This window comes from Mustelus asterias, chromosome 18 (assembly GCF_964213995.1).
Source record: "Mustelus asterias chromosome 18, sMusAst1.hap1.1, whole genome shotgun sequence".
In the NCBI taxonomy this organism is placed as follows: Eukaryota; Metazoa; Chordata; class Chondrichthyes; order Carcharhiniformes; family Triakidae; genus Mustelus; species Mustelus asterias.
Genome location: NC_135818.1, coordinates 21,153,155 through 21,175,395, shown reverse-complemented (window position 1 = coordinate 21,175,395; position 22,241 = coordinate 21,153,155). Strand labels below are relative to the sequence as shown.

General features: G+C 46.8%; 1 protein-coding gene across 2 annotated transcripts in view; it reads left to right on the top strand.

Annotated features, from left to right (window-relative positions):
* The window catches only part of rad51b (RAD51 paralog B), a 544,759-nt gene that overhangs the window by 289,354 nt on the left and 233,164 nt on the right, over positions 1 to 22,241 (top strand). For both annotated transcript variants that reach the window (XM_078233499.1, XM_078233500.1), the window contains exon 8: positions 8,046 to 8,142. In XM_078233499.1, coding sequence (XP_078089625.1) covers positions 8,046 to 8,142 — 97 coding nt within the window. The remainder of the gene's footprint in view (positions 1 to 8,045; positions 8,143 to 22,241) is intronic.

Genomic DNA, 22,241 nt, shown 5'->3' with positions numbered 1-22,241 from the left:
GCAAACTCCACACAGACAGTGGCCCAAGCCGGGAATCGAACCCAGGCCCCTGGAGCTGTGAGGCAGCAGTGCTAACCACTGTGCCGCCGGTTCTCTTTTGAAAGTTACAATTGAATCTGCTTCCACCACCGTTTCAGGTAATTTATTGTAAACCATAACGAGTCACTATCGTGGGGAGATCAATTAACCTGATTGCAAATTCCTTTGGTGGGCATTAACTTTAAGCAGCACCACAGGAGCTCTGCTGGCACATGAGTAACATCCATCATACTTGCAATTATATGGCCCCTTTCATATAGTAAAAATATTCCAAAGTGTTTCACAGGGCAGAAAAATAAATACTGTTTTTTCTATAGTACCTTGGGATGTCCCCAGCCAGGCAGTCTGAAGAAAATGCTAGAAACTATTATTCGGGATGTGGTAACAGGGCACCTGGAAAATCACGTATGATCAGACAGCCAACTCAGTTTTGTGAAAGGGAAATACTTCTTGACAAAACTTATTAGAGTATTTAAAGGTGTAACTAGCAGGGTAGATGGAGGGTGGGATAACCAGGGAACGTAGTATATTTGTACTGGCAGAATGCATTTGGTAAGATGTCGCGCAAGTTGTTAAATAAACAGAGAACTCATGGAATTGGTGGTAATGTATTGGCATGGATTAAGGATTGGACAATGAATGGAAAACATAAACGGCTCATTCGTGGAATGCCACAAGGAACGGTGCAGAGCCTCAGCTATTTCAAATTTATATTAATGATTTAGATGTGGGGACTAAGTATAATTTACTCAAGTTTGCAGATGGTACAAAGCTCGATGAGGAAGGTGTGAGCAAAAAAAAGGCTACTGTAGCGTTCAGTTGTGCAACGGTTCTATGTTTGATTTTGTGAGTCTGTTTATGATTAATGCTCACTATGCTTGATTGGTTAAGCCTGCAGCTGGACTCAGAGAAAAGTAAACAAACTGTAGGAGTTGCTGGAAGCAAAACAGCTGTAAGCAGACATTAAAAAAAAACCTTGTAAATAATTTCCTATCACACACAAATAACCTGGTGAGTCATTTCATAGCTCCGAGGCACAAAATATGAAACAACTACAAAAGGGGTATAAGCTTGATAAGCGATTGGGCAAGAATGTGGGAGATGGAGTGTAATGTAATGTGGGGGAAGTGTGAAATGATTCATTTTCAGAGGACAAATAGAAAAGCAGAATATTTGTAATTGGTCATTGAAATGTTGGTATTCAGTGGGAACTGAATGTCCTTATACATGAATCACAGAAAGTTAGCATGCAGGTGGCATAATCAAATAGGAAATAACTGGTGTGTTAGCCTTTATTACCAAAGGATTAGAATATTAGAATAAATAAGTATTACTGCAATTATAAAGGCCTCCATGAGACCACAGCTGGAGTACGATGTACAGTTTTGTCTCCTTATATAAGGAACAATATATTTGCCTTAGAGAGAGAGTGCAACAAAGGGTCACTGGACTGAAGTCCCTTGCAATGGTTTGCTATGTTAAAGGAGCTATGTAAAAGCAAGTTGTTGTTGGAGGGAGATCATAACTTTTTAAAATGAGGAGCGCTGTCCTCACCAGAAAGTGGAGCTTGAGTGAAGACATTTTGTTTGTTGTTCTTTGACGGACACATTGAACGACAATGTGAACGCAGCCAAGTTAGTTTGGCTCGATTTCTCTCTCTCTCTCTCTCTCGACTGTGTATGTAGTGGTCACAAATGCGCTCCATTTGCAAAGCCACACTGCTTCCGCCTTTGCTCTGGCTTTGGTGTTCATAGTTTCATGCTTTGAGCAGTGAGCCTTTCAGCTGCGCGGTTTGTCTTAGAGGATCATGTGCCCGTGACATCTGTTGGATCGCGTGCAAAGAACTACTTTCATCTGTCTAATTTCCTGAGGTTGCCAATTAGAAGTTGCTTTGCACTGTGAGTTACTCGTGTTCAAATCTCTCCTTGGCCTTGCCCCTTCTTATCTCCATTAATTCCTACAACCCTTCAGGATTTCTGTGCTCCTCCGAATCTGGCCATTGAAGCATTCCTGATATTCATTGCTGCACCATTGTCAGTGTGTTTCTGCTGTCCAGGGGCAATTTCTGGAATTCCCTCCTAAACTTCTCAGCCTCTCTATCCTCTTTTAAGAAACCGCTTCAAATCTACTTCATTCATCACTTATCCTCATATCATCTTAATGGCTCAGTGTCAAATTATGGCTGATAAATGCTCCTGTGAGACTTTTGGGATGTTGAAGGTGCTACATAAATGCACATTGTTCCCAAGCCCCGAACCCTCCTTCAGGAGCCGGAGCCCCACAACCTGAACCAGCCGTACAAAATGTCCTTTGTGCCTTTTAGCATGGCGCCGAGGTGGAGGTCCCTGGTGGAGGACTCTATGCCAGAGTCCTCTATCTTACCGTCGGGGACCTGGGGTGGAGGGTGCTGCATGCAGCAGTGCCACACAACCACAGGATGCATGAGTTCACCGAGTTACAAGGTGTCTGCGCTTTTTGCAACCTTGTGGAGTAGGTGGACCATGCTTATATAAGTTGTTATAGGTTGCATCCCCTTTTTCAGTTATTAAAAGAACCTGTTAGTTTAGTCTTGTTTGCACTTCAGCCCCATGCTCCTGATCTTCAGGTACCCATTGCAGGAGGGGAACCTTCTCGTGAACCTGCTCTTGGTCCTGGCCAAACCTGTCATCAACAGATTTAGGCAGCAGGCGATTGAGGGGGTTGTCCAGCCTGACTGTCTGCCACTCTTCCACGGCTATATTCACATCCGGCTGTCCCTGGAGAGCAAGCAGGTGGTGTCCACCAGCACAATTCAGGTTTTCCATGCCTGGTGAGCACCACAAGGATTGGAGTATTTAAGCCGCCCCCTTTAATCACATTGTCTTTTTTGTTTTAGGTTTCCTTTGAGATTCTGTCTACTTTGATGTAGTATCCCTTTAAGGGTTCCTCTTTTTATTTATCCCTTAATTTGTTAATTTTGTTCACTTGCTTGGCCCAAAATAGGATAAGCGCCATTCATAATTGGCCAAACAGCTTAAATCATAGAATCCCTACAGTGCAGAAGGAGGCCATTCAGCCCATTGGGTCTACACTGACCACAATCCCACCCAGGCCCCACTCCCGCAACCCCACATATCCACCCTGCTAATCCCCTGACACTCGGGTCAATTTAGCATGGCCAATCAACCTAACCACACATCTTTGGAGGAAACCGGAGGAAACCCACGCAGAGACGGGGAGAAAGTGCAAACTGCACACAGACAATGACCCGAGGCCGGAGTTGAACCCGGGTCCCTGGCGCTGTGAGGCAGCAGTACTAAAAAATGCAAATTGTGTTGTTTTCTTATCAAATCCACACCTTTGAAATGAGCTTGTGTGTAAAGAAATTGGACAGCCTGCATTCCAATTGGATGCAAATTCACCGGGATGAAATTGTCTCCTGATTTCCCATCTCACTCGGGCCGAGGGATGCTTGAGGGAAATGGAAATAGTCTTCAGGGATTCTTATTCGGAGTTTTGGTGATGAGGTACTTTGGTGGGAGAGTATAGCCTCAGAGGCAAGTTTGCTCAGTATTAAACCGTGTTGTACCTCACCTGGGAATACCTGATGGAATGATTTAGAAGAAACTTTACTTTCAGTCTAACCTGTGTTATGGTTGACCTGGAGCAGTTTTGAGGGAGATCAACTCTGCTTTTATCTGATTCTGTATCCCGCCTGAGAGTTTTTGTCAGCACAGAGGGAGTTTTATTTTGCATGCAACCTGTACTGTACCTGACCTGGGAGTGTTTGGTGGGACAGTGTAGAACATGCTTGTCCTACCTCAGCCAGTAGATTGGAAGTCCCTCAATGTGGCCCATGAATCGATTGTTGAAAATGGCGGTGCGAGGGTCAGTGAGTTTGAAGATTTCAGCAGGTGACTGACTGCTCATCCAATGACATTCTGTAGCTGCTGATAGGTTCAACCAATCATCGAATCATACAATGCAGAAGAGGCCCTTTGGCTCATCGAGTCTGCACCGGCATGTGTGAAACACCTGCCCTCCCACCTAACCCCATTTACCAGCACTTGACCCATAGCCCTGAATGTTATGACGTGCCAAGTGCTCATCCAGGTACTTTTCAAAGGATGTGGGGTACCCGCTTCTACCACCCTCCCAGGCAGCGCATTCCAGTCTGTCACCACCCTCTGAGTAAGAAGATTTTTTTCTCGCATCCCCCCCCTAAATCCCCTGCCCCTCACCTTGAACCTATGTCTCCTCTTAACTGACCCTTCAACTAAGGGGAACAGCTGCTCCCTATCCACTCTGTCCATGTCCCTCAGAATCTTGTACACCTTGATCAAGTCACCCCTCTATCTTCTCTGCTCCAAGCAAACAAACCAAGCCTATCCAACCTCCCTTCACAACTTAAATGTTCCATCCCAGACAGCATCCTGGTGAATCTCCTCTGCATCCCCTCCAGTGCAATCACATCCTTCCGATGATGTGGTGACCAGAACTGCACACAGTACTCTAGCTGTGGCCTCACCAAAGTTCTATACAATTCCAACATGACCTCCCTGCTTTTGTAACCACACCTCAATTGATAAAGGCAAGTGTTCCATTTGCCTTTTTCACCACCCTACTAACATGCCCTTTCACCTTCAGAGATCTATGGACAAACACACCAAGGACCCTTTGTTCTACAGAACTTCCGAGTATCATGCCATTCTTTGAATACAATCAGCAGCAAATATGGGAGAGGCTGTGATTGGAGGAACTGTAATACTAGCAACCGCGAGTATGTGAAGATTGAGAGACTATGGAGCACGTGAGACCTCCGGTCACCATGCTTTGTCACTTTCACCCTGCTCCCTGTATTGTGGTCCAACTCTGGCTGTGATCTCCACGTTCTGCCTGAGATGCGCTTGGTTCTCGATGTTCTCATGTTCCAGCACCGTTAGGCCTCAGGCTTCATTCCAGCTTCCTCTTCCACTCTCCACACCAACCCTCAGCCAATGTGGTAAGTGAGGGTGGGTGGGTGAGTTTGAGGGTTGATGGCTGGTTGATTGAGTGAGAGTGAATGAGGGCGGGTTAGTGAGGGAAGGAGTGTGAATAATGGTGGGTGCGAGGGTGGCTCAATGGGTGTGATTGTGTATTTATGTGTGTGGGGTGAAAGTGTGTATGTGGGGTGTATCCTTGTGTGGGATGACTGTGGGGTAAGTGTGTGTGAGGGTTATGTGTACGTGTCTGTGAGGGGGGTGTGCGTGCGTGCACGGCACCAGTGCAAACAAGACCTCGTCACCGCACAGGTGCGAACAAGACCTCGTCACCGCACAGGACCTTCAACCGATGCTATACACTAGATACATCGATGACATTTTCTTCCTTTGGACTCATGGTGAACAATCACTGAAACAACTATATGATGACATCAACAAGTTCCATCCCACCATCAGACTCACCATGGACTGCTCTCCGGAATCGGTTGCATTCTTGGACACACGCATCTCCATCACCTCAGCACTTCACTGTACCGCAAGCCCACGGATAACCTCACAATGCTCCACTTCTCCAGCTTCCACCCTAAACACGTTAAAGAAGCCATCCCCTACGGACAAGCCCTCCGTATACACAGGATCTGCTCAGATGAGGAGGATCGCAACAGACACCTCCAGACACTGAAAGATGCCCTCATAAGAACAGGATATGGCGCTCGACTCATCGATCGACAGTTCTGACGTGCCACAGCGAAAAACCGCACCGACCTCCTCAGAAGACAAACACGGCGGACAGAGTACCCTTCGTCGTCCAGTACTTCCCCGGAGCGGAGAAGCTACGACATCTTCTCCGGAGCCTTCAATATGTCATTGATGAAGACGAACATCTCGCCAAGGCCATCCGCACACCTCAACTTCTTGCCTTCAAACAACCGCACAACCTCAAACAGACCATTGTCCGCAACAAACTACCCAGCCTTCAGGAGAACAGTGACCACGACACCACACAACCCTGCCACAGCAACCTCTGCACGACGTGCCGGATCATCGACACGGATGCCATAATCTCATGTGAGAACATCATCCACTAGGAACACAGTGCATACTCCTGTGACTCGGCCAACGTCGTCTACCTGATACGCTGCAGGAAAGGATGTCCCGAGGCATGGTACATTGGGGAGGCCATGCAGACGCTACGACAACGGATGAATGGACACCGCTCAATAATCCCCAGGCAAGAGTGTTCCCTTCCTGTCGGGGAACACTTCAGCAGTCAAGGGCATTCAGCCTCTGATCTTCGGGTAAGCGTTCTCCAAGGCGGACTTCACGACACACGACAACGCAGAATCGCTGAGCAGAAACTGATAGTCACGTTCCACACTCATGAGAACAGCTCAACGGGGATCTTGGGTTCATGTCACGCTATCTGTAACTCTCATGACTTGCCTGGGTTTGCAAAGTCTCACTAACTGTCCTGGCTGGAGACAATTCACACTTCTTTAACCTGTGCTTAACCCTCTCTCCACTCACATTGTCTGCATCTGTAAAGACTTGATTACCTGTGAAGACTCTCATTCCAACCATTATCTTCTAATTGAGTTTGTGTCTTTATATGCCCTGTTTGTGAACTGAACTCTTAACTCACCTGATGAAGGGGTAGCGCTCCGAAAGCTCGTGGTACCAAATAAACCTGTTGGACTTTAATCTGGTGTTGTGAGACTACTGCACCTACCCCAGTCCAACGACGGCAACTCCACATCACGTCAGTCAGTGAGTGCGTGAGTCACGGATGGACGCTCGGGCCCTCCCTCCCTCCGTCCCTCCCGAGCCTCAGAGTTAGCTGGACACACGCACTCTCACCCTTTCTCACTCTAATAGTCATCCTTATTTGTTATTTTTTAAATGATCAAATTGTTGTTGACATTTTCTTTGCTCATTAAGTTGTTTATTTTCGTACATGAGCTTTTCTTAAAAGAATTCATGCTTAATGTCAAACCTCTTTCCAAAATCGTTCCTTGATGTGAGAAAAATTGAAATGTGGCCCACATGTGAAAAGATTGGATAAGCCTGGTGTAGAGGAAAATCTACTCTGTATTTACCCTGTGCTGCCTCTGACCTGCGAATCTGGGGGTGGTATCTCATGGAGGTGATGGGGGTCTCACCTTCCAGTGAGAGAGCCCCTACATCACCTCTTTCAGGGAAGGCCTCTCACATTAAGGGCCTTCTCTGAGAGTGGGGTCCTCGCTGTCTGAGAGCTACCAGATAAGCAGAACTGGCACCTCATTGAATTGCAGCGCCAGCGGGGAGGTGATAGCAACTACTGAGAGTGGACTCACTGAGGCCTGGTATTGTCAGTGGATCCCAGGCCTCTAATAATTTTGGGGGGAGCAGGGGGGTTTGGCAGACAGTTCAGGCAGTGAATTGTTATCAGCAGCAACTTCCCCACAGCCCCTGGATGCCAGAACCCTCAATCAGGAATTAAGTTTCTCTGAACGAGGGATCCCTTTGGGAATCTCAAGACATCGCACATGGCTTTGCTTGTTGTGCTCCCAACAATTGCCCACATAAGGGTCTGAATTAGTGAGGAGGTATCCATGGGCCGTCCCATCACAGACTTAGACCATAAGATATAGGAGCAGAATTAGGCCATTTGGCCCGTCGAATCGGCTCTGCCATTCAGTCATGACTGATAAGTTTCTCAACCCCATTCTCCCACTTTTTCCCGCAACCCTTGATCCTTTTACCAATCTTAATCAGGTTGGAGGCAGGAAGCTGGCGGAATCCCTGTCTGCCATCCTCCCACCTAATTAAACGGTCCTGCCACCAATCGTGCCATGGAGGGGCATTAATTCCGTCCAGTGTTTCGGAAAGGAAGGCAGCGTTTTGTTTCCGAACAATAACACCTTGATGAGCATAGATTACAGAGGGAACAGCGACTTGTATGAAGTTCTGATTTTTGGAGGCGGCGAGTGCACAGCCTTGCCTGTGGGAGGACGGAGAGAGGTGCGACATTCCCCGGCGTAACTCTACTATTTACTTTCTCTGCAGGTCATCCTGACAAACCAGATCACAACAAGGCTGAGTCACAATCGTGCTGCCTGCTCTGTGCCAGGCTCTGGTGTAGATGCTTCACTCCTCCCTGAAGGTAAGAGCTGCTTCCCGTGTCCTTTCCATTAATAGATTACTGAAGCCTGTTGCTGGCTCCAATTGCCTCATGGGTCAATTCCTATTCAGTGCCAAAAAAGCTAATCTTACGTTTATGTAATGTCCTTCACAATCTCATGACAACCCAAAGTACTTTCCAACCAGTGAAATGTAGTCACTATTGTAATGTGGGAAACATGGTGACTAATTCGCGCACAGCAAGATCCCACAGTCATGTGATATGACCAAATAATCCGCTTTGGCGATATTAGTTGGCTGTTGAATATGGTTAATTGACACAACGCACGTAGGAACATAGGAAATAGGAGCAGGAGTCGACCTTCTTCGGCCTGCAACGTCATTCGGTTAGATCATGGCTGTTCTTCTACCTCAGTGTCTTCTTCCTGCATTATCCCCTTGATATCATTAATGTCTAGAAATCTTATCGGTCACTGTTTGAGGATTGAGTCACTGCAGCTCTGGGGTAGAGAAGCCCATAACTTCACCACCCACTGAGTGAAGAAATTCCTCCTCACCTCAGTCCAAAATGGCATGCCTCTCATTCTAAAACTGTGCACCCTCGCTCTTGATCTGCTAAACCGGGAAAAACGTACTTTCCTCATCTACCCTGCTGAGCCCCGTAAGAATTTTATATTTTTAATGAAATCACCTCTCGTTCTTTAAAATTCTGGAGAATCTAGGCTCCCCCCACCCCGGTGACGCCCTCCCTCTGCTCGATCCCAAAATGCAGAGCGGCAGCGGGACCCCCCCCCACCCACACCGATCACCCCCAGAGGCCCTGCCCCCCCCCATGCCCTGCCCCCTATTAGGCCCCACCCCTTGGCACTTTGCCCCTTGGGTAGTGCCAGGGGGCCCAGGTTGGCACTGCCAGGATGCCAATGCCCAGGAGGCACCACCACCCTTGCTGCCCGACCCTCTAGTGGGGGGGGGGTGGCCTCGATTGCCCCCACTTCACTCCAGCGGGGTCAGGCCGCCAGTTCCTCAAAGTGAGGAGCTATAGTAATCCCCGCTGGAGAGAACCACTCTGGAGGGGGAGGAGGGGGGAGTGGGCTGTTGGCAGGGGGAGGGAGACGCTAGCAGGCCCGGAGACTTCAGTCCCAGGCCTACTAATTGTATTTAAAACATTATGTTAATGCTTATTTAACTATTTTATGTGGCTCCCCGCTGGTTTCTGGCATGGAGCTGACACCGCCGGAAATCCAGCGCTGGGAGATGCTATCAGGACGGGACGCCCAGCGGGGATCCCGCAGATCGGGCGCCGCTGGAATCTCCCCGCCTGCTGTGCTAAAATATTAGTGCAGAGGGATGGAAGAATCGCCCCCGTGATGTCCATGAGTTCCCACGTTCTGCTGCAGGCACGCCTTACCTGCCATCTTTATATCATTTAATGATTTAATTTACTGATTACATTTTAAGTAATGTCTCTAATCTTGCCTGTGCTTATGTCCCTATGTCAATAAATGTTCTACTTAGAAATTCCCTTGTTAAGACAAATTGGAAATACTCACCAGCCAATCTAATGAGCTTTACTACGATTAGTAAATCTTACTGCCACTAATAAAACCTTAAATTACTAAAGTTACCCGAGTGTTGAAAGATAAATGAGAACAATTCTCACCAACCAACCAACTACCTGTTCTTCTGTGAAGTCACATTTTGATTTTTCCAAGAACGCAATTCATCCGCTCTGGAGCCACGGATTGGATAGGTCTTCTGGGTGCAGTTGTGTGTGTCCTCTCTCTCACCCTTCTCTGTGCTGTTGTCTGTCTCCGTGCCCTCCTCTCTCTCACCCTTTGTTCTGTTGTCTGTCTCTGGATCCTCCTCTCTCTCACTCTTCTAGGCGCTGTTGTTTTTCTCCGGATCCTCCTCCCTCTCACCCTTCTCTGTGCTGTTTGTCTCCAGGTTCCCTACATTACTGCTTTTTTAGATGCTGCTGTCTGCCTCCAAGTCTGCATCTCTCCTGCTCCTTTAGGTGCTGTGGTCTGCATCTGGGCCGTCCGCTCTCTCACTGTGCTGCTGTCCGTCTCTGGGTTCTCCTCCTGCCCGTTCCACACAGGAGAGAACTCTGCCCGCTCTTCTTCCAATAATGCCCTGGTATCTTTTCATCTACCTCGAAGGGTAGTCGGGGACTCGGTTTAAAACGGCACCTCTGACAGTGCAGCCCCCGCTAGGTTTTGGGATTGTCAGCCTAGATTATGTTGAGGGTGGAATTTGATCCCCACAACTTTCTGACTCATATGCAAATGTGCTATCACTGAGCCTGAGCAGAGCACAGAATATTCCTGCATAGGACATATAAAAAGGGGCTTTTAATACTCTTCCCTCGCTGTGAAGGACCCGACCAGCAGCATGAGTCCTGAACAGCAAGCTCAGCAGTTTTGCAGTTTTTTGGGGTTTTTCGGCTCAATGAGAATAATCGCCAGAGCAATTCTATTCCTTAATACTGGCAGCATGAATCTCTTGCTGGGAAAGTAAAGAGAGGGTTTTTTCATTTTTTAAACATCTCTGCTCATTTTTTTCCCTTGCTTTCATAAACAGCAAGGTTCAAAAGATAATTCAAAAGGCCAGTGGGTTTTAATCTCAAGGTTGGCTGCAGTGTGAAGAAGTGGAATGCTATAGCTGTACTCAGTCTAGTCCCCACCTGGAAAATGGCATTCATCTCCCGACACCCTCACCTCAGGAGGAAGTATTAGCCTTGGAGGGGTGCAGAGGTGATTTGCCACAATGATAGTGGGCTAAAAGGGTTAAGTTATTAGGATTTTTATTTGCCTGAGTATAGAAAACTAAGGGGCAATTGAATTGAGATGTTTATGATAATTGAAGGATTTGATGGGGTGGACAGACAGAATCTATTACCTCTGATGGGTGAATCCCAGAACAAGATTTCATAGCCTTAAAATTCAAGCTATTCAGAGTGACGTCAAGAAGCACTTAGCAGAAATCTGGATCTCGTTTCCCCAACAGCCTTCTGAAGCTCGGAGTCAATGAAAAATTCAAAACTCAGACTGATTGTTGGGTAGGTTTATTGAAGCTTACACAATCAAAATGTATTAATGCAGTTCAGATACATACAGTTCAGCCATGATTTAATTGAATGCAGACTCGAGGGGCTGAATGGACTCCTCAAGTTCTTATATTCCTATGAGGCTAGGAATATTACGGCGAGTAACTCACCTCCTGAATCCCCAAAGCCTATCCACCATCTACAAGGCACAAGTCAGGAGTGTGATGGAATACTCCCCACTTGCCTGGATGGGTGCAGCTCCAACAACACTCAAGAAGCTTGACACTATCCAGGACGAAGCAGCCCGCTTGATTGGCACCACATCCACAAACATCCATTCCCTCCATCACCAACGCTCAGTAGCAGCAGTGTGTACTATCTACAAGATGCACTGCAGCAATTCACCAAAGATCCTTAGACAGCACCTTCCAAACACACGACCACTTCCATCTAGAAGGACAAGGGTAGCAGATACGTGGGAAGACCACCACCTGCAAGTTCTCTTCCAAGCCTCTCACCATCCTGACTTGGAAAAATATCGCCGTTCCTTCGCAGTCGCTGGGTCAAAATCCTGGAATTCCCTCCCTAATGGCATTGTGGGTCAACCCACAGAACGTGGACTGCAGCGATTCAAGAAGGCAGCTCACCACCACCTTCTCAAGGGTAACTAGGGATGGGCAATAAATGCTGGCCAGCCAGCGACGCCCATGTCACACAAATGAATTTTTAAAAAATGTTCCTTGCCTAAAGGCGCTGATTTGACTTTTGTTATGGCATGTCTCCATGCATGTCAGTAACTGAGTGCTTGGGGTGTTCACTGCAACTTTCATCACATTTACGCCTGATTCTGCCCTTAACAGGCTATCCCTAAACAGGTCAAGAGATGGCAACTAGGAGATGCTCTCTCTTTTTTGATTTGATTTATTATTGTCACATTTATTAGTATACAGTGAAAAGTATTGTTTTTTGCATGCTATACAGTCAAAGCATAACGTACATAGGGAAGGAAAAGAGAGAGTGCAGAATGTCAGTCATAGTTAGTGTGCAGAGAAAGATCAATTTAATGCGAGGTAGGTCCATTCAAAAGTCTGACAGCAGCAGGGAAGAAGCTTGTTCTTGAGTCGGTTGGTATGTGACCGCAGACTTTTGTATCTTTTTCCTGATGGAAGAAGGTGGAAGCGAGTATGTCCGGGGTGCATGGGGTCCTTAATTATGCTGGCTGCTTTGCCGAGGCAGCGGGAAGTGTTGACAGAGTCGATGGATGGGAGGCTGGTTTGAATGATGGACTGGGCTTCATTCACAACCCTTTGTAGTTTCTTGATCTCTTTAACCGAGGCAGGCTGGAACAATTGTAACATCTCAACTTTTCCCTCCCCAGCTACAATTGTTTAAACCGGCGGAGATGGGCTATTGAGCCTGAGTCGGCCCAGTTAGTATCGTTCAACATTGCGATAAACAGCAGAGTTAGCGGAATAAATAAAAGGCAAGTTTCCATCCTTGCTCTCCTGAAAACACAAAGTTTGTGTTTTCAGGAGAACAAGGATGGAAACTTGCTGGGATGCTGGGATACAGATCCCGGCGCCGTCTGTGTGTTCCCCAAGCCATTCATCAGGTAACACTGGCGCTACTTTGAATCACAAGGTTGTGGGTTCAAACCTGACTCCAGAGGTCTGAGCACAAAACCTCTCTGACATCCCCAGTGCGGTACTGAGGTAGTGCTGCACAGTTGGACGTGTCATCTTTCAGATAAGATGTTCCCAGTTCCCAGCTCTCAGGTGGACATAAAAGATTGAGTGACACTGTTCAAAGAAGAACTGGGGAGTTCGCCTTGGTGTTCTGAATGATATTTATTCTTCCACTCAAGGTTACCACAGATCATAGAATCATAGAAACCCGACAGTGCAGAAAGAGGCCATTCGGGCCATCGAGTCTGCACCGACCACAATCCCACCCAGGCCCTACCCCCGTATCCCTACATATTCACCTGCTAATCCCTCTAACCTACGCATCTCAGGACACTTAAGGGGCAATTTTTTTTTAGCATGGCCAATCAACCTAACCCGCACATCTTTGGACTGTGGGAGGAAACCAGAGCACCCGGAGGAAACCCACGCAGACACGAGGAGAATGTGCAAACTCCACACAGACAGTGACCCAATCCAGGAATCGAACCCAGGTCCCTGGAGCTGTGAAGCAGCAGTGCTAACCACTATGCTACCGTGCTGCCCAGATGACCTGATCATTTATCTTATTGCCGTTTGTGGGAGCTTGCTTACTGTGAATTGTTGCCTACTGTGACTATACTCCAAAAGTACTTCACTGGCTTGAGCTTGCTCTGGGGCATCCTGAGGCTTTGAGCAGACATATTATGTATGCAATTTCTTCTTTTCTGACTTGATCATTCATTAAAAGACAACATAACTTGAGAGAGTTTCATGACCTCATTGTGTTCTTTCCGTATGCACTTGGCTTTCAAAAGCTGATGTATTATCTGACAAGGCACTTGTTTGCAGAAGGTGACATGTGAATGCAGGCCTAGGCTGGTTAGATTAGACAGGCTGGGGCTGAGGTATTGCTCAGTTTCCATTTGCTTAGTATTCTAACAGTGAGGAATTGACAAGTATTCAACCCCCACAGGTTTACAGGCAAGAGCTTTGCTGAATCACCTTTTTGCACATCTCACATTTCAGAAGTTAGAGTTGATTTGACTCCTATCTGGATACAACCCATGTGTATCTCAGTGTCAGCTGCTGTATATGGTACAGTACACACTGGGTAAAAGGGAAAAGACTACATTCACCGTAGTCTGGTATTGTACGGCTCATATGTATCTCACTACCAGCGCCTGTACATATGCAGTACATGCGGGGTAAAAGTATACGATTCACTTGCATCTGGTAAGACTCAATATCAGCTCTTGTACTTGCTTCACACACACCAAAGAAGCTGATTCACTTCTGTCTGCTCCTGTACATCAAGGGTCCCAGAATGGAATGTTTAGTTGCTGGCCTGTTTCCTTACTTCAAGCAGCAACTTCTTTTAAATTCGCAACTTGCTTGTCAGGCTCAGAAATGCCTTCAGAAAGCCAGGAATGCTCTGTTCCACGGGCTACAGCATTTCCAGCTCTCCCCTCCCATCAGGACCCATTGTGAAGTCTGTGTTTCTTTTTGTACAGTAAGAAGTCTCACAACGCCAGGTTAAAATCCAACAGGTTTATTTGGAGTCACGAGCTTTTGGAGCGCTGCTCCTTCTTCAGGTGAGTCCCCTGCTGAAGGAGCAGCATTGCAGGAAAAGATGTCCCGAGGCATGGTACATTGGCGAGACCATGCAGACGCTATGACAACGAATGAATGGACACTGCTCAACAATCACCAGGCACGAGTGTTCCCTTCCTGTCGGGGAACACTTCAGCAGTCACGGGCATTCAGCCTCTGATCTTCGGATAAGCGTTCTCCAAGGCGGCCTTCACGACACATGACAACGCAGAATCGCTGAGCAGAGACTGATAGCCAAGTTCCACACACATGAGGACGGCCTCAACCGGGATCTTGGGTTCATGTTGCACTACCTGTAACCCCCACAACTTGCCTGGGCTTGCAAAATATCACTAACTGTCCTGGCTGGAGACAATACACATCTCTTTAACCTGTGCTTAACCCTCTCTCCACTCACATTGTCTGTACCTTTAAGACTTGATTGCCTGTAAAGGCTCGCATTCCAACCATTATTTTATAAATTGAGTTTGTGTCTTTCTATGCCCTGTTTGTGAACACAAGTCCTCACTCACCTGAAGAAGGAGCTTGAGGCTCCGAAAGCTAGTGCTGCCAAATAAACCTGTTGGACTTTAACCTGGTGTTGTGAGACTTCCTACGGAGCTAATAGCTCACAGGGTCACCTGACCTGTACTCTTAAAAGGGCAGTCCACACCCCAAACCTCAACATACTATATATACATATATATATATATATATATATATATATATAAACACATACATGATATATATAAACACATACATGACATTAACCTAGTGGGCCCTATTTGACCTGAAATTCTGCTTTGCGTCTTCAATGACCTTAAATTTAGTGACAAAAGATCAATCATCTGCCAGCAACAGGTGTTGAAAGATCTCCCAGGTCTGTGACTGGAGAACTTTTGTGAATTGCAGTGGCTGATCTGATATCTGACCTGACCATGTATGATTTGTCCATTCACTCTCTAATCCCCAGTGCAACCCATACATTATGCATTAACAGTTTACAGTGATTGCAAGGCAATTTGTGTTGGTGTTGCGTGTTACATAGGCTGAGTTGAAATGTTATCAATGCAATGCTTTAAATGTCCAGGTAATAATTTGATGACTGTAAGCATTGAATTTCTACGTAGGTGTATGGATAGTCTGGGGTAGCTGGAAGTCAGAGATCATCTGTTGCAAGGCAAGCTGATGTTGCTGGTAGATATGTTAGCTGCTGAAACCGGAGCTCCTGTCTGAAGTTGACACGAATGTTCACAGAATATCTTTCCAGCTGGGACAATTGTAAACCATTCTAGCAATGCAAATTACAAATCAGCAAGCAGCATGTAGAGAATCTCCCGAAGGAAGAATTCTGTGCCCCATCTCTGACCCCTTGGCTCTCTCCCAGAGGATGGAATTTCACCCAGGTGAAAGATGTTTCTCATGGATGAGTTGATCGGCGAAGGGAATTGACAGCTTTTGGGCCAAGAACTGTTTGGCTGTGGCGGGGGGAGGTGTAAAGGTGAACCAATTAAGGCACAGCATTCTTTTGACTTTGTCATGTTCCTAACGATAGTGCAGACTGAAAGTACTGCCACTATATCCTTTTGTTCATCAATTCAAAAGTTGAATCATTGCTGTATGAGCTACAAGCTCAGCACTTATTAAACCATCACGCGGACCATCTTGCAATGCAGTCGGTGTTGGATAAGCTGCTTCAGGCCACAAGAATGTTGCTATATATCGATAACATAGAACATAGAACATAGAACATTACAGCGCAGAACAGGCCCTTCGGCCCACGATGTTGCACCGACCAGTTAAAAAAAAAACTGTGACCCTCCAACCTAAACCAATTTCTTTTCGTCCATGAACCTATCTACGGATCTCTTAAACGCCCCCAAACTAGGCGCATTTACAACTGATGCTGGCAGGGCATTCCAATCCCTCACCACCCTCTGGGTAAAGAACCTACCCCTGACATCGGTTCTATAACTACCCCCCCTCAATTTAAAGCCATGCCCCCTCGTGCTGGATTTCTCCATCAGAGGAAAAAGGCTATCACTATCCACCCTATCTAAACCTCTAATCATCTTATATGTTTCAATAAGATCCCCTCTTAGCCGCCGCCTTTCCAGCGAAAACAATCCCAAATCCCTCAGCCTCTCCTCATAGGATCTCCCCTCCATACCAGGCAACATCCTGGTAAACCTCCTCTGCACCCTCTCCAAAGCCTCCACATCCTTCCTGTAATGTGGGGACCAGAACTGCACACAGTACTCCAAGTGCGGCCGCACCAGAGTTGTGTACAGTTGCAACATAACGCTACGACTCCTAAATTCAATCCCCCTACCAATAAACGCCAAGACACCATATGCCTTCTTAACAACCTTATCTACTTGATTCCCAACTTTCAGGGATCTATGCACACATACACCTAGATCCCTCTGCTCCTCCACACTATTCAAAGTCCTCCCGTTAGCCCTATACTCAACACATCTGTTATTCCTACCAAAGTGAATTACCTCACACTTCTCCGCATTAAACTCCATCCGCCACCTCTCGGCCCAACTTTGCAACCTGTCTAAGTCTTCCTGCAAACTACGACACCCTTCCTCACTGTCTACCACACCACCGACTTTGGTGTCATCAGCAAATTTGCTAATCCACCCAACTATACCCTCATCCAGATCATTAATAAATATTACAAACAGCAGTGGCCCCAAAACCTTCTTTCAGAACCACTGTGCTACCTGTGCCGGCACTCTCACCCTCCACATTTAATCACCCTCACCCTCCACCTTCAATCACTTCTGCTCTCCACATTTAATCACCTCCGCTCTCCACCTTTAATCATTCTCACCCTCCACATTTAATCACCCTCACCCTCCACATTTAATCACCCTCACCCTCCACATTTAATCACCCTCACCCTCCACCTTTAATCACCCTCACCCTCCACCTTTAATCACCCTCACCCTCCACCTTTAATCACCCTCAACCTCCACATCTAATCACCTCCGTGTGTGAGGTAGGTCCATACAAAAGTCAGATGGCAGCAGGAAAGAGGCTGTTCTTGAGTCGGTTGGTACGTGACCTCAGACTTTTGTATCTTTTTCCCGATGGAAGAAGGTGGGAGTATGTCTGAGATGTGTGGGGTCCTTAATTATGCTGGCTGCTTTTCCGAGGCAGCGGGAGGTGTAGATGGTGTCAATGGATGGGAGGCTGGTTTGAGTGATGGACTGTGCTTCATTCACAACCCTTTAGTTTATTGCGGTCTTGGACAGAGCAGGAGCCATACCAAGCTGTGATACAACCAGAAAGAAGGTTTCTATGCTGCATCTGTAAAAGTTGGTGAGAGTCGTAGTGGAGATGCCAAATTTCCTTAGTCTTCAGTGAAGAATGGGGAAGAACACAGCACCCATGTGATCACTGAATATAGTTTAACTCTCACCATATAGATTTGTGACAGTCTTAATAACTGTCACAAGTTAAACATCCGGTGTCCCAGATTTCACCCTGCAACATTTAATCACCTCCGCGCTCCACATTTAATCACTTTAATCATAGGATCCTACAGTGCAGAAAGAGGCCATTTGGCCCATCGAGTCTGCACCAACCACAATCCCACCCAGGCCCTATCCCCATATCCCTACATATTTATCCACTAATCCCTCTAACCTATGCATCCCAGGACACTAAGGGGCAATTTAGAATGGCCAATCAACCTAGCCCGCACATCTTTGGACTGTGGGAGGAAACCGGAGCACCCGGAGGAAACCCACGCAGACACGAGGAGAATGTGCAAACTCCACACAGACAGTGACCCGAGCCGGGATTTGAACCCAGGTCCCTGGAGCTGTGAAGCAGCAGTGCTAACCACTGTGCTACCTGTGCCGGCACTCTCACCCTCCACATTTAATCACCCTCACTCTCCACCTTCAATCACTTCTGCTCTCCACATTTAATCACCTCCGCTCTCCACCTTTAATCATTCTCACCCTCCACATTTAATCACCCTCACCCTCCACATTTAATCACCCTCACCCTCCACATTTAATCACCCTCACCCTCCACCTTTAATCACCCTCACCCTCCACCTTTAATCACCCTCACCCTCCACCTTTAATCACCCTCAACCTCCACATCTAATCACCTCCGTGTGTGAGGTAGGTCCATACAAAAGTCAGATGGCAGCAGGAAAGAGGCTGTTCTTGAGTCGGTTGGTACGTGACCTCAGACTTTTGTATCTTTTTCCCGATGGAAGAAGGTGGGAGTATGTCTGAGATGTGTGGGGTCCTTAATTATGCTGGCTGCTTTTCCGAGGCAGCGGGAGGTGTAGATGGTGTCAATGGATGGGAGGCTGGTTTGAGTGATGGACTGGGCTTCATTCACAACCCTTTAGTTTATTGCGGTCTTGGACAGAGCAGGAGCCATACCAAGCTGTGATACAACCAGAAAGAAGGTTTCTATGCTGCATCTTTAAAAGTTGGTGAGAGTCGTAGTGGAGATGCCAAATTTCCTTAGTCTTCTGAGAAAGTAGAGGCATTGGTGGGCTTTCTTAACTATAGTGTTGGCATGAGGGGACCAGGACAGGTTGTTGGTGATCTAAAAACTTGAAGCTCTCGATCCTTTCTACTTTGTCCCCATTGATGTTGACAGGGACATGTTCTCCGCTACGCTTCCTGAAGTCGATGACAATCTCCTTTGTTTTGTTGACATTGAGGGAGAGATTATTGTTGCCGCACCAGTTCACCAGATTCTCTATCTCTTTCCTGTACTCTGTCTCGTCATTGTTTAAGATCTGTCCCACTACGGTGGTGTCATCAGCAAACTTGAAAATTGAATTGGAGAGGAATTTGGCCACACAGTCATAGGTGCATAAGGAGTATAGTAGGGGGCCAAAGAGAGTATGTCCCATTCCATGCACTCAGGCCTCCAGCAAGGGTAAAGTTCTAACTCCTCACCAACTGAAAATAGTGAACCAGGCACAGAGGAGCAGGCTGTTATGGCTCACATGGCTCACTTCCACACTACTCCTGAATGCTACCGTAATGAGTTATCCGGCCCCATGTCAGCCATGGTTTAATGGATAGCACTCATCTCTATGAATCCAAAGGTGGTGAGTTCAAGTCCTGCTCCAGACACTTGAGCACAGAATCGAGTTTGACATTCCCGTGCAGTACTGGAGGAATGTTGCACTCTCAAATAAGATGATAAAATTTAGGCCCAGTCCACCATGCCTCAGATGTTTTGATTTGATTTGATTTATTATTGTCACATGTATTAGTATACAGTGAAAAGTATTGTCTCTTGCGCGCTATACAGACAAAGCATACCGTTCATAGAGAAGGAAACGAGAGAGTGCAGAATGTTGTGTTACAGTCATAGTTAGGGAGTAGGAAAAGATCAACTTAATGCAGGGTAAGTCCATTCAAAAGTCTGATTGCAGCAGGGAAGAAGATCAGCTGAGAAAGTAGAGGCGTTGGTGGGGCTTTCTTAACTATAGTGTCGGCATGGGGGGACCAGGACAGGTTGTTGGTGATCTGGACACCTAAAAACTTGAAGCTCGCGACCCTTTCTACTTCGTCCCCATTGATGTAGACAGGGGCCTGTTCTCCTCTACGCTTCCTGAAGTCGATGACAATCTCTTTAGTTTTGTTGACATTGAGGGAGAGATTATTGTCGCCGCTCCAGTTCACCAGATTCTCTATCTCTTTCCTGTGCTGTCTCTTGTCATTGTTTGAGATCCGACCCACTATGGTGGTGTCATCAGCAGACTTGAAAATCAAATTGGAGGGGAATTTGGCCACACAGTCATGGGTGTATAAGGAGTATAGTAGGGGGCTGAGGACACAGCCTTGTGGGCCAACGGTGTTGAGGATGATCGTGGAGGAGGTGTTGTTGCCTATCCTTACTGATTGTAAACGATCCCATGGTACTATTTTAAAAGAACATTATTCTATCCGCGTCTCCTGACCAATACTTATCCAACAACAGCTTACAATTATAGAAAATAATCAAACATTCCCCATTCCCAAAAAATAACATTATCAAACCAATCAACATTATCACATTTCTGTCTGTGGAATCTTGCTGTGCAAAAATTGGCTGTCTTGTTTCCTACATTACAGCAGTGACTACATTTCAAAAACACTCCATTGACTGTAAAGGGCTTTGCAGTTTCCTGAGGTCGTATAGAAATGTAACTACCTCTTTTTCTCATGCGTCTTGTGCTAAGATCCTGCAGGCCCAGCCAGTACATTGTGTGGGGATGTTGTCACTTGCCACAGGGTGGCCTCTTGTGTCCATACCCGAGAATGGCTCTCACTGTTTGCAGGCTGACTTCCTTGGCTCCTTTCTTAGGCCCGGCAGTGCCAGCAGATTCAGCTGTTCTGGTTTTCAGGGTAAGGTTTACATCAAACATGTTTACGTTGCTAACCCAAAACACTCATTGCTACATTCAGCAGTGGTTTGGAAACATTTCGTTTAGCAATGGTATCATCAGTCGAAGAATGAGCCGAGTAATTATAGTCAACACTGATCCCACTCTCCAAAAAGCAAATAGTGTGTGTCAGGGCCCCGAGAGTGAGTATCTCACTCTCAGTGGAGAACAGAGTGAGCCAGGGCTCCGACTGGAGTGATCCCACTCCCAATACAGAAGAGTGAGCCAGGGCTCCGACTGGAGTGATCCCAGTCCCAATAGGGAACAGTGTGAGTCAGGACACTAATTGTAGTGTTCCTGCTTTTAGTGACGAGTAGTGTAATTTAGGCCCCTTATGGGAAGGTGGGTAGGAATGATCCCAATGAACCCCAGCTGCTAAATGGAATCATAGAAATCATAGAAACCCTACAGTGCAGAAGGAGGCCATTCGGCCCATCGAGTCTGCACCGACCACAATCCCACCCAGGCCCTAGCCCCACATATTTACCCGCTAATCCCTCTAACCTACACATCCCAGGACTCTAAGGGGCAATTTTTAACCTGGCCAATCAACCTAACCCGCACATCTTTGGACTGTGGGAGGAAACCGGAGCACCCGGAGGAAACCCACGCAGACACGAGGAGAATGTGCAAACTCCACACAGACAGTGGAGTCTAACTCGGCACCAATTAAATGAATGATCCTAGCAATTTCTGTCTGCCTGATGGAGTGATCCGTGATCCTCAGCAACGGGATGGAATGATCCCTGTGATCCCCAGCTATGGGATGGATTTCTCCTGGTGATCCGCAATCCCTCGCTCTGGGGTGGAATGATCTCACACTATGAAGCCAGACCTGACCAAATAGCATTTTCAGTAACTTTCAATCCACCTGCACACACAAAAATGTGCCACTTTATAAATGCCTGTTGCTATTCTTGATATTGTTAGTCCTCCGGCTTCTTATTGGGATGTTTAATGTGAGATTTTATTAATAATCGGCATGGTTTGGAAAATGCAGCTTGACTAACCTGACTGCTAGCATCCCGTATCCAGACACCCTAAAGCTCTCAACTTCTGTTTCCAAAATCTAACACCGCCTGTCAGCTGAAAAGCAAGGAAACTTAGGAACATCAGCTTTGCCTGACTCTCAGTACCACACCCCTGGCGAAAGAGGTGGATTCAGTAAGACTGGAACGTGTGGGTGTCAAAGGCTGCAGTAAGAATGAAACCCCAGCCTGAAGTAGCATCACCATTCTCACTCTGTTTCACATTTCACTATGAAATGTGCCAGTATTTATCTGAAAACTCTGGGTTAGTAGGTTTAAGAGCTCTAACTCGGCACCAATTAAATGAAGATGCTCTCGGATAACTCTGCAGACTCAGGAAATGTACAACTTTGCAATGACACAGGTGCC